At 43.4% G+C, this 18,298-nt stretch overlaps 1 protein-coding gene across 4 annotated transcripts in view; it reads left to right on the top strand.

Moving 5' to 3' along the window:
• LOC311426260 (zinc finger SWIM domain-containing protein 6-like) overlaps positions 1 to 18,298 on the top strand; it is a 269,097-nt gene that overhangs the window by 182,104 nt on the left and 68,695 nt on the right. For all 4 annotated transcript variants that reach the window (XM_084502493.1, XM_084502492.1, XM_084502491.1 and 1 more), the window contains exon 10: positions 621 to 756. In XM_084502493.1, coding sequence (XP_084358619.1) covers positions 621 to 756 — 136 coding nt within the window. The remainder of the gene's footprint in view (positions 1 to 620; positions 757 to 18,298) is intronic.

The raw sequence follows: 18,298 nt of genomic DNA, 5'->3' as shown, positions 1-18,298 counted from the left end.
TTTTTGATGCAAGATCTGACCTAGTCTTCTCTGGAGACAAAATCCAGACCAAAGGGTTATTTAAATGCCTAATGTCAGGTGAGATGTTAATAGCGATCAAGCGCTGCTGTAGTGATTGTTCATGTAACTTCAGTTGAAGATACACACTTTTCTGCTGTAACCACACTTTTTTTTCCCCTGGTAGATTTGTGAGAAAGCAATCGCACACCAACAGAGGGTACATAGGGATTCATATGTACAATATAACTACATGGAGGAAAAGCTGGGATTAACACCTTCTCCTTTTGCATACCATAAATTTGTTGAATGAGCCCCATGGGTCACTGGGACCATTCTGTCATTTGTATGTGCACTGGTAGTGTGCTTATTACTATGCAATTTACGGTCTGTCTCATTGTCTCAAAGAATATATGGTATGTAATATATTTGTAATATATTGTATCTATGTGATATGTGTATAGTATAATTCACAAAAATATCGATGCAATTTTACCTTTTGTACAGAAAACTCTGTCTCTGAATACCAATTCTAACTCAAGATATAGTGACTGTTTTTAAAGGTGCAGAAGTTAGGTTTTAGCAGTCTGTAAAGATTGACATTCTCTTTCTTTTTCCCACAGCTGGACCATATAGTGGTTTAGGTGAAGTCATCCATCGAGAGAGTGTTCCAATGCACACATTTGCCAAGTATCTCTTCACCTCTCTCCTACCTCATGATGCTGAATTAGCATACAAAACTGCACTGAGAGTCATGCGGTATGTATTCACAAGTCATCTAGAAAGAGCACAAGTAGAGATCAGGAAAAGGGGGAAAAGCTTGGTAATCAAGACCTAGCCTTTTTTGTCTAAAAGAAGCATCGTTCTCTTTAAGGAAAAATTACGTTGGTTCTGTAATCTGTAAAAGCAAGTGATGTTTGTAGTAACTACAGTATAATCATTTATAAATGTAAAATTAGTGTTTACCTACAACTGTAAAACAGTGCTCTCTGTTATAATCTTTCCTTCTAGAATCCCCCTCCTGGGGAATGTGGCTTTGTGTTCAATTATGACAGCTTTAACATGTGTGTTTGTGTATATGTGATGGTAGTGGTGAAGAAATGAGGAAAGATGCATCTTACCAGCAGTCTCAGTATCATTTGTTGCTTAGTCTGTTCTGTAGGACTATTTGTTCCACCGGTCTTCTTTATAAATTATCTCTCGATGGTAGGTTTGAAACCATATGGTGTGGTCTGACACAATACTCTTTTCTTGTGCTTCATAACTAAGCAGTCTTATACACTTCTGAATATTAGGATTTAAATGGAATACATCATATGACAACAAAATGTGTGACTTGGATACCATTTGTCTTCAGTAATCGGGAGAAAGGTGATTCTCAGGGAGTGTTCAGTATGTGTTGGCTTTATCTCAGGGCAGGCCAGATTGTTAACACAAAACTGGAGAAAAACTGCCTTTCTCTAAATCATAGTTTAAAGGTGAAAACTTTTATTTTTACTTGAGTGTATTTTTATTTTTATTTTTATTTTTATTTTTATTTTTATTTTTATTGCTTTGTATATTTATCGCTTGTGGAATTGGATAGTTTACATTGGATGCTTGGATTTTGAAATTGAGCTAGTAACCTCCTTGTCTTGCATGTGCCTTGACATTGCTTCCAGGCAGAGGTGAGGTTCACTGGTCTGTAGTAGCCTGGGTCTCCCTCTCTACCTTTTTTTAAAATGGGAGTCATGTTTCCTTCTTCCTGTCACCTGGCCTGACTGCCAGGACTTTTCAAAGATGATGAAGAGTTGCTTGGCAACTACATCAACCAGTTCCCTCAGGACCGTGGGATGCACATCAGGGGGCCCCATAGCCTTATACCAGTTCAGTTTCATCAGGTGGTCTCGAACCTGCTCTTCACTTAGAGTGGGAGTGACTTTGCCCCCCCAGCCCTCATCTACAGGTTCAGGGAAACAAGAGATGTGGTAAGCCTGACTATCAGTGAAGACTGAAGGAAACAACTTGTTGAGTACCTCAGCCTTCTCCATGTCTGCTGTTACAAGTTCTTACTTGTACAATGTACCTTACTTGTTTACAGTGTACCTATGGAATCTCTTCCCGTTATTTTTTGTGTCCCTTGCCAAGTTCATTTTCACCTGTGCCTTAGCTTTCCTGATCCCATCCCTGCACATCCAGACAGCATCCCTCTACTCTTGCCAGGCCACATGTCCCTGCTTCCACTGCCTGGGCATTTCCTTCTTGCGCCTCAGTTTGACCAGCAGGTCCTTGTTCAGCCATGCTGTTTTCCTGCCCTCCCTGCTCTCTTTCTGACACAGGAGGATGGAGAGTTCTTGTGCTCTAAGGAAAACATCCTTAAAGAGTAGCCAGCTCTGTTCAGCTCCTTTGTCCCTAAGGACAGTGTTCCAAGGGATCTTGTCTACTAGGTCTTTAAACAGCTTGAAGTTCACTCTTTGGAAGTTTAGGGTCCTGACTTTGACCCTTTTTAGGCCCATATTCCTCGAGATCACAAACTCAACCAGGGCGTGGTCACTGCAGCCCAGACGCCCTCCAATCTTGAGCTCTTTAATAAGAACTTCTGTGTTGATGAGCACCAGGTCCAGTAACGCTTCTCCTCTGGTTGGTTTGTCTAATACCTGGACCAGGAATTCTCCTCAATGCACTCCAGGTGTCTCCCGGATTGCTTACAGCTTGCTGTGTAGCTTTTCCAGTAGACATCCGGGTGGTTGAAGTCCCCCATCAGGATGAGAGCATGCGAGCGTGACGCTTCTTGTAGCTGAAGCATGAATCACAGAATCACAGAATTTCTAGGTTGGAAGAGACCTCAAGATCATCGAGTCCAACCTCTGACCTAACACTAGCCATTCCTCCACTAAACCATATCACTAAGCTCTAAATCTAAACATCTTTTAAAGACTCCAGGGATGGTGACTCCACCACTATCCTGGGCAGCCAATTCCAATGCCTCACAACCCTCTCAGTAAAGAAGTTCTTCCTAATATCCAACCTAAAACACCCCTGGTGCAACTTCAGCCCATTCCCCCTCATCCTGTCACCAGGCACGTGGGAGAATAGACCAACCCCCACCTCTCTACAGCCTCCTTTAATGTACTTATAAAAAGTGATAAGGTCACCCCTGAGCCTTCTTTTCTCCAGGATGAACAAACCCAGCTCCCTCAGCCGCTCCTCGTAAGACTTGTTCTCCAGACCCCTCACCAGCTTCGTTGCCCTTCTCTGGACTCGCTTGAGCACCTCCATGTCCTTCTTATAGTGAGGGGCCCAAAACTGAACACAGTACTCGAGGTGCGGCCTCACCAGAGCCGAGTACAGGGGGACAATCACTTCCCTAGACCTGCTGGCCACACTGCTTCTTATGCAAGCCAGGATGCCTTAAATACCTGACTTCTTTCTCCATATTGTAATTTAGTTTTCAATATTCCCAAGCCCTGCTTTCCCAGAAAGTTGGACAGCTTGTTAGTAGCTTCCTTCACCACTCTTTTCTCCTGTCCTGACAATAAAAGATCATCCACATATTTGTAACAGTAACACCTCCTCGGGAGGTTGGAATTGCTCCAAAATCTGTTCTAGAACTTGCCCAAATACATAGGTGGCCCTGTAAACCCCTGAGGTAAAACCGTCCATCTGTATTGTTGCTTCCGCACCCATTTCAGGGTCTTTCCAGTCAGAGGTGAGTATATCTTTGCTCTCAGGGCCTGAGAGCACTCCATTAATAATTACTCCATTAACTGTTATTCCAGTCTAACAATTTACTAGTTGAATGCCCAATTTAATCATCAAATCCCTTCCCAACAAGTTAGTCCCTGCCTTGGGTACATGCAATAATTGCCCAGTGATCATTTTATCCCCTAGTCTCAGCTTGGTATCCCCCAGAAGCGGCACTGTTATCCCAGCCCCTTCTACCCCCATCACTTTTTAGGGTTTCATTAGTTAATGTAATCCCTGATACTTTACAAGCCAGTAATGACGTAGCTACCCCAGTGTATTGGGTTCAATGGCAAGGTTCATGGGGGGGGGCGGGGGGGAAGAGAAGATTCTTCTTCATGAGAAGAATCCAGAAGCCTCCCCGTGGCAGATAAGGGACAATTTCATGTGGCCCCAAAGGGGCCCACTGCTGCCCAGAGCCAAGCCATGAGCAACACAGTATGTGCTTCTGTGAGAGCACATCCACGAAGACAAACAAACAAAGAAACAAACAAAAACCTGCTGCTCAACAGCAGCTGGGAGAGCAAGGAGCAAGAAACCTCCCTGCAGACATCAAAGTCAGTGCAGAAGGAGAGGGAGGAGGCACTCCAGGAGCTGGAGCCGAAGCCCCCCTGCGGCCTGTGGCTCCTGGTGGAGCAGGCTGTCCCCCCCGTCCCCCTCCCTGATACTTGGGAAACTGACCAAACACCACAGCAAATATACCAAAACTTCTAGACTGTTACTTAGATAATGCCTACATCCCCTTTCCCTGCTCATTCAACTTCAAACAGCTCTGTCAAACGCTACATACCACACCATTAACACCTTCAGTAACTTTTTTTTTTTTTTAAACACTTCTTTCTATCTTTCTTTCTACAGCCTGTACTTTCACCAAAGTTTCAGTCAAGGGCCAACTTAATTCCATACCTTTCTCCCTCCAGGATGCTGAAACAACATATCAGTATACCATATTTCATACCATTTTCCTTCTTTCCTCCTTCTTCCACTCCATATATTGCTATTCGAAGTGGCCAGCCTGGCCACACTTAAAACATCTTATCAAAGTGTTATAAATGGCTCAGGATTCAAATTAGGATTAAATAAAAAAATAGGATTTATTGAAAGAATATAAAGGAATAGAGGTAAGCAAACAGCGCTGGGTGCACCGGGAGTCTCCGCTCCACCAGGACGCACACCAGTTACATCAAGCAGCTGATTTTTATGCTCCTAGACTAATACATATTCATTACTACTTCTAAAAAAATAGATTATTATAATTAGCTTCCGGGGTCCAGTCCCTCCTACTGGAACATGCGCAGTCTCCTCTGGGGGTCTCCTCTGGGGGTCTCTAGGGGTCTTTCATGCTGAAGGCTCGTAGTCTTCCTCTCCCCCTTTGTACTTACTTGGCACCATGCCAAGTTTATAGAACATTCTCTTCAAGTCTTGTCTCCCAGCCGTCCTTCAGCTTCTTTTTCCTTCCTCTTAATCTCTCGGCCCCCCTAACCAGATACCAAAGATCCGCATAGTATCCCATAACAGTCACTAGTTGTTATCAGTTGTTCTGAAACTCCCAGACATCAAACACAAACAGCTTTCTTATTTGACGCTTCACGAGTAATTAAAACATTCTTCCCCAGCCATTCACAGACACATCTATAGCAGTGTTAAGTTAATCTCGAAGAAGACAGGAAAAAAAAAGGCTGTAATTGTTAGAAATAGAAGTCCAGAATAACAAAAGCAAACAGGTTCATAAATTTAAGGAGTATTTTCTGAAGACTTGATAAATTGACTAGAATGAGGGGGAGACTGGGACACACTGCATCTGTGGTTCAAGAATTAAATTGCCAGTGCAGGGCCCAGAGGCAGACAGGATTCAAACAGAATTGTTCTTCATGGACACGAATTGTTAAAACATTCCTCAAAATCCCTTATCTTCTTTTTAATATCAACAATTCGTGTCACTTCTGTTGTTAATAACTGGATTTCATCAGTCCGTTCTTGGAGGGTCCAATTCTTAAACATCATAATTGACATATCCCCTTCCTTTTTTAATGAAGTTATTACAAATGTACTATTTATCACCCGGTGTATTAATAATGTAAGACAAGGTATCATACAAGGTATAAACAATAACATCATTACACCACATAACAACAAAAATAACACTCTTTTAACCCATGGTCCACCAGGCAGCCATGAAAATAAATCCCATTCCATATCCTTCCAGGTTTGTGTTTGCTTGCTCACCTCCCCCCCCCCGCTTCTCTGGGATGGGAGAGAGAAATGGGAAAGTGAAGCCTGTGAGTTGAGATAAAAACAAGAAAATAATAATAATAATAACAATAATGATGATAATAGTACTACTAGTAATAATGTGTACGAAACAAGTGATGCACAATGCAATTGCTCACCACCTGCTGTCCGATGCCCAACCTAACCCCGAGCAGTCCGGCCCTCCTCCCAGCCTGCCTGCTGGCAGGACAGTGAGAAGCTGAATTTGGCTTGGTCCTTGGCTTGGTGTAAGCACTGCTCTGTAACAATTAAAAACAATTAAAACATCAGCATATTATTAACATTCTTCTCATCCTAAACCAGAACGTAACATTCTATCAGCTACTAGGAAGAAACACCCTTTTTATCAATCTTTAAACAGCAATTACTAAAGCTAAATTTTCCACAGACTTCTCCTTCTTGTGCTAGTAAATAATCCAAAGCTAGGCAATTTTGATACAAAGCAGTTCTCATCATTTATAACTATTTCTATTACAGCTAATAACCTAATTATTCTATTAAGTATATATACTGGGGTCCTATAGTCCCAGGATCTGTCTTCTGCCCACGTAGCTGGATTATAATAGGCAAACACCTTCAGTCAAGGAGTTAGGCCTGCTTTCAGGGTCACTTCAGGCTTGTGTTACCGTTCGGCCTGTCAGGGTGATCCAGCTCCTGTAAAACGAATCACAATTTTATATAGGTTTAAAAAAGAGGGTTTTTTATGTTATTTTCTCAGGACAACCTGATCTTAGTGTGGGAGAAGTCCGGTCGAGGCCCTCTCACTCGGCAGTCAATACCCATAGGGGTTGCCTCCCTCGGTAGACCATACACACCGCAGTGGAGGGTCCTGCCCCGGTCTTGCCTTCTCCCTTTTCTCCCTTTAGGCTTGTCCCCTTTATTTGGCATCCTTAATTCATGCAGAGCCTCGTTGCCAGAATATTAGTTCTCCCTTAGCTTGAGTTTCAGTTTCCCAGGAGCGGACTCAACCCTCCAAGTTTCAGTAGTTACTGGTCCTTTTATTCTGGATGCGTGGGTCCCTTTCTGCGGTTCTCACAGCTGTTTCAGTAGTCAGTAAAACAAGGTACAGTCCCTCACATCGGGGGTTCAGTGATTCTTCCCTCCCATGGCTGCTTGTTGAAACACTTTCTTTTTTATCTTCTGACAAGTTAAGCAACGGTTATGTAATTTGCTTTGCCGTAGCAGGATTCGTCTGATAGCCATGTCTACATTCACATTTGTAGCCACCTTTCAGGTTGGCTACTTTTCAGGCATTCATCACTATCTCCACGGTTTCCCAGCTGGACAGTCACATTCATTTATGTTGCATTCCTTCAGGGGCTTATCACCCCAGTCCTTGCAGTCTCTCTGCTGGTTACACACTTTATTGATATCTATGCATTCTCCACTTCTGCACTTGAATTTGCCAGGTCCAGAGCACTGAATAACATTGTTACAGTTTGCTTCATCAGTGCCATCCAGACAGTCTCTCACACCACTGCACTGCCTACTCCTATGGACACAGTTCCCATCTTCACGTCTGAACTGGTCTGGCCTGCAGGTCCAGGAAGGGCAGTTAATTTCATCACTTCCATCCTTACAATAAGGATCTCTGTCACATTGCCACAATTCTCTTCATCTTCTCCACTGTCACAGTCTTTTTCACCATCACATTTCCATGACACTGTTCTCATATGACACAGCTCAGCACTTTCATCAGACCCATCTTCACAATCCAGATCCCCATCACACTGCCATCTGTTTGGCACACACTGACCACTGTTGCACACAAAGTCAGATTCAGCACACAACTTCTTCACACAAGCACTCTCATCACTGCCATCTGAGCAGTCTTCACATTTTACTCTAGCACCGTCGGCAGCAGTGCACAGTCAGGCGAAGGCGAGCAGCAGGCAGAGCGCCCCGCACCGTCACCTGTGTCACTTATACTACTCCTATTACCCATGCTGTTAGTGTCAGTGGCATCCTCCTTTTCTTTTTGCCACTGACCATTCACCACAAATGGATGAGACACATGATTACTAGTTAGGAAAGAGAGTGTTACCGTCTGCTATACAGCTGCAGGCAGTGCCAGCTGCAACCTTAGGTTTGTGAAAGAGCCTGCCGGTGGTCATTTGGCAGTGTAATCTGCGTCTCTGCACTCCTGCTCTGCAATAGAGCTAAGTCGTCATTAGTAATGGTTATAACACTGATCTGGGGACTAATAGTCTTTTTTGCATTGCAAGATAAACCTTTTATAAAAAGAATGTTAGAGAGAAGCAGCAGAGCCGCTGCTGCCGCTGCCTCCATGGTTACGTCAGACAGGCTGCAGGGTCCTGATGTCCGCCCCTCTGCTCTGTGCCGACTCGCCACACAGTGAGAGTCGACTGCCGGTGTCCACTGACGCCTCTGGTCTCCCGTAGCAACTCGATCTCGGATGTTCCGCAATTACTTCAATTTCCCCGCGTTTTGCAGCTTCTGTCAGGTCTATTCTGTGTCTCTCAGAGCCGTCCGTGGCTCTGCAGCGTCTCTCAGGGCTCTCTCCGTCCAGCGGTAGTCCCTCCGTAGTTTCTCTGGTCTCCCAGCGCCGCTCCAGTCTCTCGGCGCCGCTCCGGTCTCTCGGCCTGTTCAGGTCTCAGCGAGTCCAGGTCTCGGCCTGTGCGGGCCTCATATGTTGCAGGAAGCACAGCCGAAAGCACCAGTAGAGTCAGATCATGCTCCTGCCTTTTTCTTGTCACAGTCAAAACATTTAAGAGCAAAAATAGGATACACAGGATACACAAGATACGCCAGGCCCATATATTAGGCACCACCACTCAAAACTTGGATAAAATAACACTTCTTTTCAGTCTGTCAAGCACTTCGTTCGTCTCTGCCCACTCCCCTTGCGGAGAGTACGGAACAACGGATCGGAACTCTGCACTCGCTTTGCAGCAACGCTGCGTCTCACTCACACAGCACAATCGCACAAGGAGGCCTCCAGCACATCTCATTCATGCCACAGGAATATAATTTAGAACGATAACCAACCAAACAAGTATTGTCTCTGACTGTGTTCTTCGTGAAGTGACTTGTAACACTTTGTTTCAAACCCTTACATTTACACAAATACTTTCAACACAAAATACATACAATATGCAAATATTACAATATACAAAATGTCAACACAAAATACATACATAAAAACACATACAATTATTAACACTCCAGTTAGTATCCCTCCAGCAGCCGAAAACATACCGTTTGTCTGCAGTTTCAGGAGATCTTTGCTCCTGCGGTGAGCAGCCGAGTGTGGAGTCTCCTCCGAGCAAAAACGCTCAGGGTGCACCTAGGGGCGTCCACGCTGCAGCCGATCCTGCAGCCGAGCAGAGTGTCTCCTGCCTGGCTCACCAAAATGACTCACAGAAAGCTGACTCCACAATCAGTAAGATTGTAAAGTAGGTATGTTTACTCAATTCTATGCAGCACAGGGCGGGTAGTCCCACCAAAGTCGTACACGCCTAACGTGGCAAATTGCTTTAGTAAAGAGTTACATATACATGAACATTCCTATACATATGCATAACCTGTCCCTTTGTGAACAGTCCTCCTTATCTCAGACCCCCTGATTAAAGTCCGAACCATGAGGTTGTTTTTGATCTGGTTCTCGGGGTCCGAGAGGCTCCTGTTATCTGGTGGTATAAGTGCAGCACAGGCACAAATGTAGCACATATTCATTCTTAATCAATTGCTCTCTAATTTCTAATTCCAATGTTTCAGCTTGCTCTTTTCCGGATCCACAGGTATTCTACTATTAATGTTCAAAGCCTGACAGACCCCGTCCTCCGTGGATCAAAATACATGGGGTCTTAAGGGTTCTTTTGGTCATTCTATCATAAAATACTGGATCATTTTTAATTTACTCTTTAATTTTCTGGGGCCCCTATTGTTCCAATTTCTAATCATTATTCATAATGGACTTTTTGGTCATATATCTGGTAATTTGCTCCCTTTCTGGTCCTTGGTCTTCGATTTTATCTGACCCATCCGGGAATTTTACTAGTGGCAATTCCCACAGCCCTTGGTTGCCCCCAGTGAGAGTGTCTTGCAGGGGGTTTAGGACCTATCACCCACCCACGTATCACTCCATTCACCGGCCCAGCCCCCCCAACAGGAGATTAGAACCAGTGAGAAAACAAAAAGACCTCCACGCTGACTTTAGAAGTCTCAGTTACACTCTCACACACAAAAACTGGCAACCGCACCTTTACCCAACCGGACGGTATCTTACGAATCAGTCGTCTTCATCCAGAATCCAACTGGACGGTATCCACAAGCATCTCTGCTGTCTTCGTCTGGGATCGAACCAGACGGTATCCACAAACGACTGTCGTCTTCATCCGGTTCGATTCCAGACACCGGAATCCAACCGAACGGTATCCAAACGACCCTGTCGTCTTCGTCCGGATCTTCGCGCGCAGAATTACGGGCAAAAAACAGACGGCAAGGGAGCTCAAAAAAAAAATCAAATTCTTTGCTTACCTTTATTCAGGTTCAGGATGGCATTAGTCCCGATCTGACTCAAACAGGAGCCACCAAATGGTGGGGCGCCTCTCCTAGATTAAATCAGAATTCAGGAACTATAGCCATCCCAGACGAGCCCCCAAATTGTTATAAATGGCTCAGGATTCAAATTAGGATTAAATAAAAAAATAGGATTTATTGAAAGAATATAAAGGAATAGAGGTAAGCAAACAGCGCTGGGTGCACCGGGAGTCTCCGCTCCACCAGGACGCACACCAGTTACATCAAGCAGCTGATTTTTATGCTCCTAGACTAATACATATTCATTACTACTTCTAAAAAAATAGATTATTATAATTAGCTTCCGGGGTCCAGTCCCTCCTACTGGAACATGCGCAGTCTCCTCTGGGGGTCTCCTCTGGGGGTCTCTAGGGGTCTTTCATGCTGAAGGCTCGTAGTCTTCCTCTCCCCCTTTGTACTTACTTGGCACCATGCCAAGTTTATAGAACATTCTCTTCAAGTCTTGTTTCCCAGCCGTCCTTCAGCTTCTTTTTCCTTCCTCTTAATCTCTCGGCCCCCCTAACCAGATACCAAAGATCCGCATAGTATCCCATAACAGTCACTAGTTGTTATCAGTTGTTCTGAAACTCCCAGACATCAAACACAAACAGCTTTCTTATTTGACGCTTCACGAGTAATTAGAACATTCTTCCCCAGCCATTCACAGACACATCTATAGCAGTGTTAAGTTAATCTCGAAGAAGACAGGAAAAAAAAAGGCTGTAATTGTTAGAAATAGAAGTCCAGAATAACAAAAGCAAACAGGTTCATAAATTTAAGGAGTATTTTCTGAAGACTTGATAAATTGACTAGAATGAGGGGGAGACTGGGACACACTGCATCTGTGGTTCAAGAATTAAATTGCCAGTGCAGGGCCCAGAGGCAGACAGGATTCAAACAGAATTGTTCTTCATGGACACGAATTGTTAAAACATTCCTCACAAAAGCCTGTCCCTGCTAGGATTCAGGCCACAACACAGGCAGCTTTCTTTGCCTGCCATTCCTTCATCTCTCTTCCTCTCCTTTCCATCCTGGCCCTGACTCCCCCTGAAGATTTTCTTCCTCTTTCTCCAACCCTCTGCCTCACTACCCGCTGCACTGTCAATACCATTAGTTTCGCTCTCTGCTTTTCCTTCTCATCTCCCCTCCGGACACACACCTCCAGGGCCTCCCGCAGGAGCGTCCCCCAGTGACTGTTCACTACATCCCCCCACCTTCTGGAGCATTTTCTGTGTATCTTGCCAGGCTTTAATCACACAATGAACTTTCAAGAGCCCTTGGGATACCGGGTCCTCGGGACTCATCCCCGAGTACTTTCTCATTCTGACCCCAAGTCTCTCATATGATTTCTGTGTTGCACACTATTATTATTCCAGCCAGGATTAGCAAGTGGGCATTTCTCCTCAGCCGGTATTACCCCTGGTCCTGGAGGATGAGCTCTTTCTCATTCTTGTATAGCAGCTCTCCTCCTGATCATTCCCATTTCTTTCCCTGTAAACAACATACTTATAGACATAATTCCCTTCCCCCAAGAGTATAAGTCAGGTCGTAGGAACTGGTCTAATTAATTGTTCAGCTAGGCTGTTGGGGTCCTCGAATAAAGACTTCTTCTCCTTCTTAAAAGTCCTAACCTCTCTGCTGGTAAAGAGGGGGGGTAGTTCACCTAAGAGGATACGCAGTTAGTGTTACAGAATCACAGAATTTCCTAGGTTGGAAGAGACCTCAAGGTCATCGAGTCCAACCTCCAACCTAACGCTAACAGCCCTACACTAAACCATATCCCTAAGCTCTACATCTAAACGTCTTTTGAAGACTTCCAGGGATGGTGACTCCACCACTTCCCTGGGCAGCCTGTTCCAGTGCCTCACAACCCTTTCAGTGAAGAAGTTCTTCCTAACATCTAACCTAAAACTCCCCTGGCTCAACTTAAACCCATTCCCCCTCGTCCTGTCACCAGGCACGTGGGAGAACAGGCCAACCCCCACCTCGCTACAGCCTCCCTTGAGGTACCTAAAAAGAGCGATAAGGTCACCCCTGAGCCTCCTCTTCTCCAGGCTGAACAAGCCCAGCTCCCTCAGCCGCTCCTCGTAGGACTTGTTCTCCAGGCCCCTCACCAGCTTCGTCGCCCTTCTCTGCACCCGCTCAAGCACCTCGATGTCCTTCTTGTAGCGAGGGGCCCAAAACTGAACACAGTACTCGAGGTGCGGCCTCACCAGAGCTGAGTACAGGGGGACAATCACCTCCCTAGCCCTGCTGGTCACGCTGTTCCTAATACAAGCCAGGATGCTGTTGGCCTTCTTGGCCACCTGAGCACACTGCTGGCTCATATTCAGCCGACTATCAACCATCACTCCCAGGTCCTTCTCTGCCTGGCAGCTTTCCAACCATTCCTCTCCCAGTCTGTAGCTCTGCTTGGGGTGCTACAGTACAGTTAGTACTGTTAGTATCACGGAAGGCAAAATTCTCAACATATCTTCTACCTTGTTCTAATTCTTGCCAGAGCCTAGAGTACGATCCTTCTTTAGGGACAGTGTTAATTACAGTCCCTGTCTCTCTTCCTGGAGTGACTGCTGCTGCCACGGGTACAATATTAGGATTATAGGGAGCATAACTTGGCTCCTTCTCCGAAAAAGAAATCTTATTGTTTACACATAAATTTAAAGCCTGAATTTTCATCAGACCCGTATTTTGGCCAAAATACTGCTGTTTCCTTAATTGGTTCTTTTGTCCAGACTGATACACAATATTTAACCTTTTTTTTTTTTTTTTTTTTTTTTTTTTTTTTTTTACAATCTCCTCTAATTTGGGGATTATGTTTCTAATTTCTTATCATTCTTCAGGAAGAACTGTTGGTAGGCACTCCCCCAAGGATATCTCCCTGTCCCCTGGAACCCATATTTCCCATTTTTCCTAGCCCTCGTCAGTATGTTGCTACAGAAATTTCCCTTCTGCAGTGTACCACACACTAACGTACTGATTCTGGAAAATGGGGGTGTACTGCCAAGCACTTCCCAGTGCAAGGGTTACCACACACCTATGACTTTACCAGATTCCCTGGTGTACTACCCAGCACTTTCCCGTGCAAGGGTTACCGTACACCAAATTTCCCTGGTGTAGTGCCAGCACTTCCCTGTGCGAGGGCTTACCATACACCAAATTTCCCGAGTCTCTTCCTTTCTGTATGGAGTATTTTGCCTCTCTGTATTCAAAATCATCTGTTTGTTTCATTTTCTGAATCCTCTTTTAGTGTGTGGAACACACAATATAAAATTAGTGGAAGCTGAGAGGTGCATTTCATGCACCTCAGGTCTGCAAGGACAGGGTTTGCTATCCTTCATGGTCACTTCTGTGTCTGTCTACAGTTCTCTTCTTGCAGCACCAAAACACATACAGTGGAGCCCAGGAGAATGTAGATCTGCAGTAGACTGCTCACTTGTAATCTGAACTTTTTGTTGCTCCCTTGTTTAGCCTGAATTTCACCCAGGCTTTGAGAGCCAGGCTTTAATGGTGATGTTTAATGACAGGTTAGCTTTGCTAAGACCTAACTAAGTAATTGAAGTTGGGAAGAAAAAAAAAAAAAAGTGAAGAATGCTAAACCTGTTGTAGCTTGTGCTTGTTCTGATGTCCCCTAACCTTGCCAAAAATTGCATGAAAGTCATACATTAACAGCAGCATTTCCTTTTCACAGCAAAGGAATGTAGAGACTGGCAATGAAATTCAAAGTGAGAAAAGATTTCCCCCAAACAGCCTCTTCCTTTCATGCTCTTTTTCTATTTACTGTTACTCATAACCTAGTAATCCACTTTGCATTTTGTAGTTGGGATTTTCCCTGCCATTTAATAATACATCTTTTTTTCCCCCCTCCTTCTGTGCTTGGAAAAATTCAGCTAAAAATTATACATATTTTATTTTTACATATATAAAGCTATGTAAAAAGGTGTCTCAATGGGACTAAGAAAGAGTCTTGACTCTTGATAGAAATCAAAGGGGCAGTTGGTTAATCTGTATTTTTTCATATTAGCATGTGCATGTGTCTGAAAATATTAGTAATAACGTGATGATGGTTATTTACTTGGTGTGTTGTATTTATATGTGCTTGCTAAATACCCTAACATATATTCACCAATAATGTATGTTCTGAGATGCTACTCGAGGGCTCCTGCCTTTTCATGAGTTAATCTTAGATGTCTTGATCTTGCTTATCAGTACCCAAGCCCCGCAAATGTCTCCCACTTCCTGTTGATCTATAAAAATCTTTCATATAGAAGATGTTAATTGTAGTAATGTGCTTGAGCACATGATAGAATAGGTACAAGTCAAGTGAGACAACAGTTGAGTAATGCGGCGTGACTTCCTTCCCCTGCAAGGTAGAGGGGTGCATAACCTTATGGGAAATATCACAGATTTCCCCTTCTCCCCTACACGTTGTGTCTAGGTTTGAGGTTGCAGCAGAGAAAAGACTTGTGGTTATGGACTGTTGCATTGTGTTACAACTTTGCTTGCTCTGAAAAGCCAGGTTTGGGTTGCAGGTGTGACAGCTATCTGGTCAGCTGTGGGGAAGAGGAAACAGAAAACCGGTGAATGAAATACTAAGAACGCCTCCCACCATGTAGGAGGCAGGATCTCATAGAGAGGTTCTTATCTTTTTTTAAGCCCCTAGATAAATCTAAGCTTAGAGTGTAATACAGCTTTCTTATGTGCCTATGACATTATGCAGGCCTCTCTGTGCTGAAAAGCAAGCCAAATAGTAATATACCACACAAGGTAATTATTTAACCACACAAGGTAAAAAACAAACAAAAAAGAAACACAAAGAACAAAGATGGAAGCAGTACCAGCCTCATATTTAGAGGACAACAGTGGGAGAATAATGCACTCATCAGGACATTCTGTTCATTTCTGTGCTTTGCCATAGATTTCCTGTGTGTCTTGATGAAGTATTCCTTAGCTTCTGTACTCCAGTTTGCCATCTGCAAGTTGAAGATACAGAATCTAAAAGTGAAGATGAGGGTATTAAAAGCTGTATAGCTATAAAAAAAGTAATAAGAAAAAAAATCAGTACCTGTGATAGAGGGGACAATATAAATATTATGATAAGGGAGCAGTTTTAATTGTCACTGGAGGTATTTCTGGAAAGCATGCTTCCCTACTGTATTTACTCCTTTTTCATACATTTGAGTCGGATTGTGTCTCATAGATGCTTCCTGAGTTTTGGAACTTCATAAGATTACTGCTGCTTATTCTATGGATTAGTTTCTTTGCTTTATGCTTAACTGGCAAATTAATGTTGTCAGTAGCTTGGGAAAATACAGCTTGCCTTTTTATGCCCTCAGCCAGAAAGCAATTTGTGTCTGCAAATTTTCATGCAATGCTTTTGGTTTATTGCTATTATATCTTTGCTAAGATAATTATTACTGAGAATATCTTACAGATATTAGTGCCTGGGTATTATTTTGTGCAGTTGCGTATTGGCAAATAAAATGCTGTTTTTAATACTGCTTTAAATTAGTTTAACATATTCTAATAGAAGTATCTCATAAAGAGCCTATAACGTCATGCAAAGTACTTTTGAGACTTAATCAAGTTGGTAAAGCAGGGAATCTGTTTATTTAAATGAAGCTCTGGTATTCTCTGGCTATGCTGAATTTTTGCATAAGTGAAGGGGTGTGCAGGAAGCATCAGAGTCCTACAGAGAAAACTAGGACCTCTGGGTGTGGTTTAGGTGGGCTCACAGACGTGTGTTAACTGACTCTAGCAATACTAAGGCACTCTAGTTGACTATAAGGTTAAATTTTTGGAACCTATCAGTCACTGTTTCACCCCTTCCTCTCCCCACCAAACACAAACACACACACACACCAGGAATAAAGTGATACTAAGGAAAATATTTATTTCAGATAATAGCCAGTAGGGTATGTTGCTCAGAGTATTTCCTTACTAAGGAGCTTGATGTTCAGGTGCATATGAATTTGATAAAAGATGTATCTGAAAACCTTAGGGGAGGGGGTAGGTAGGATTTATTTTTTTTAAGGCAAGCCATGATGTTCTATTAAGTGAGCTATTTAGCATACTTTCATGTTCTTTTGTGCATGCACTGTTCCTTGAGATGCTGTCGCGTTAAGGGGTGTGGCCAATTAACCGCTATGGGTCCAGTTGGGTTCAGGGTATTGAACTGTCATGGTCACAGATTCACCAATAATGTAGCACGCTCTCACTCTAGTCACGTTCAATAACTATCACGGCTAGGAACAATGCAATTAAGTGCAGTTTATTACAGCAACTGCTACGCAGGTTCTTTGGATTGCTGGCAATAAATTCACTGTCTGCAAAAGCAAGCTAGCATGCATGAAACACGCAGGTACACACCTGATATAACCAAGCATTCGAAACTTACCCCACGGAATCCCAATGGGGGGAGGAGGCGGAGGGGGAGAGGCTCAGATCATTGAATGATCCCAGAAGTCAGAAGGTATCCTTCGTGATGGTATCTTCCCTAACATCCCCTCTCTCTTTAGCCAATTTATATTATTTTCTACCTTGAGCTTGAGTGACTCTAGTCATGCATATCTTGGTTATAATTGGTAAAATGTTTTCTCGCTTTTGTTTAAAGGTATAGGCTCTGAGAAATTCACAGCACGTGCTCAGTGAGGGCTGGTCGCACCTTGGAGGCAGGTAGCTTTTGGGATGGAGGTGTGTTTTGGTATTATGATGATATTATAATGAGCAAAAGTTCACTAGAATAGAGCATTTTGTCAAAAACATGACAGGTCATTGGCTCAGGGTAGCAAATGTGCAGCTTATTGCTCTCGGTGTGCACAAGAACAATCGAGTCCCCACCTGGTCACAGAGCCTAGCCGTGATGTCTCCACTCTGCTCTATGCTCCATACTGTTCCTTAGAGTCAGCACACCAGGTTCCCCTAGTGCAATAGCATCTAAGGTTGGAAGCCTAGGGGACACTTAGGTAATGCAGCTACACTCCACCCTGAAAGCCTCTTCAATTCTGTATGTTTTCTTTAAAATGTGAATATTAGTTTAATTTTCCTAGTCACTTTAGGCAATTACTCTGCATAACCCACCCCGTGACTATAGTCACTCAAGCTTCATGACATCTGGAATGTGTCAGGTATATCACATACATTCTTGGGACGAGGATTATCGAGTGCATGCATATCGTGTAGGGATAGTAAACGTTTCATTATAGTCCAGAGTTTAACATACAAACTAATTGTTAGCATAAAGCATAATACAGTGAGTATTAACAAAACAACAACAGGGTGAAGCATCTTGTTGAAGATTCCCATGGCAGTTGACAACCATCCAAACAATGTGTCCCACCAACAGTGTTTATCATGTTTCTTTATTCTTTGCGTCACTCGATGTATTTTTCTATATCATGATGGACAGTAATCAAAGTCTTTCATCCATTTTCTCAAACTTGTTTCATAAACTGTTTCAGATCTTCATGTAACAGTAAATTCTTCACCAGGATAAGGTTCATTCCAATAGGCATAGGCAGCAGATCATGTAGTATACTTTCAGTGGGTAAAGTTCCTCCTTCTCCCTGTTGTGGTTTAACCTGGCCGGCAGCTAAACACCACACATCTGATCGTTCACCCTCCCCTCTCCCTCTCTGGGACGGGGGAGAGAAACCGGAAAGTGAAGCCGGTGGGTTGAGATAAAGACAGTTTATTAAGACAGGATAATAATAATAATGATAATGATAATGATAATGATAATAATAATAATAATAATAATAATAATAAT

This window comes from Aythya ferina, assembly GCF_964211825.1.
Source record: "Aythya ferina genome assembly, chromosome: W".
Lineage (NCBI taxonomy): Eukaryota > Metazoa > Chordata > Aves > Anseriformes > Anatidae > Aythya > Aythya ferina.
Note: the sequence above shows the minus strand (reverse complement) of the source record. Positions and strands in the feature narration are given on the sequence as shown.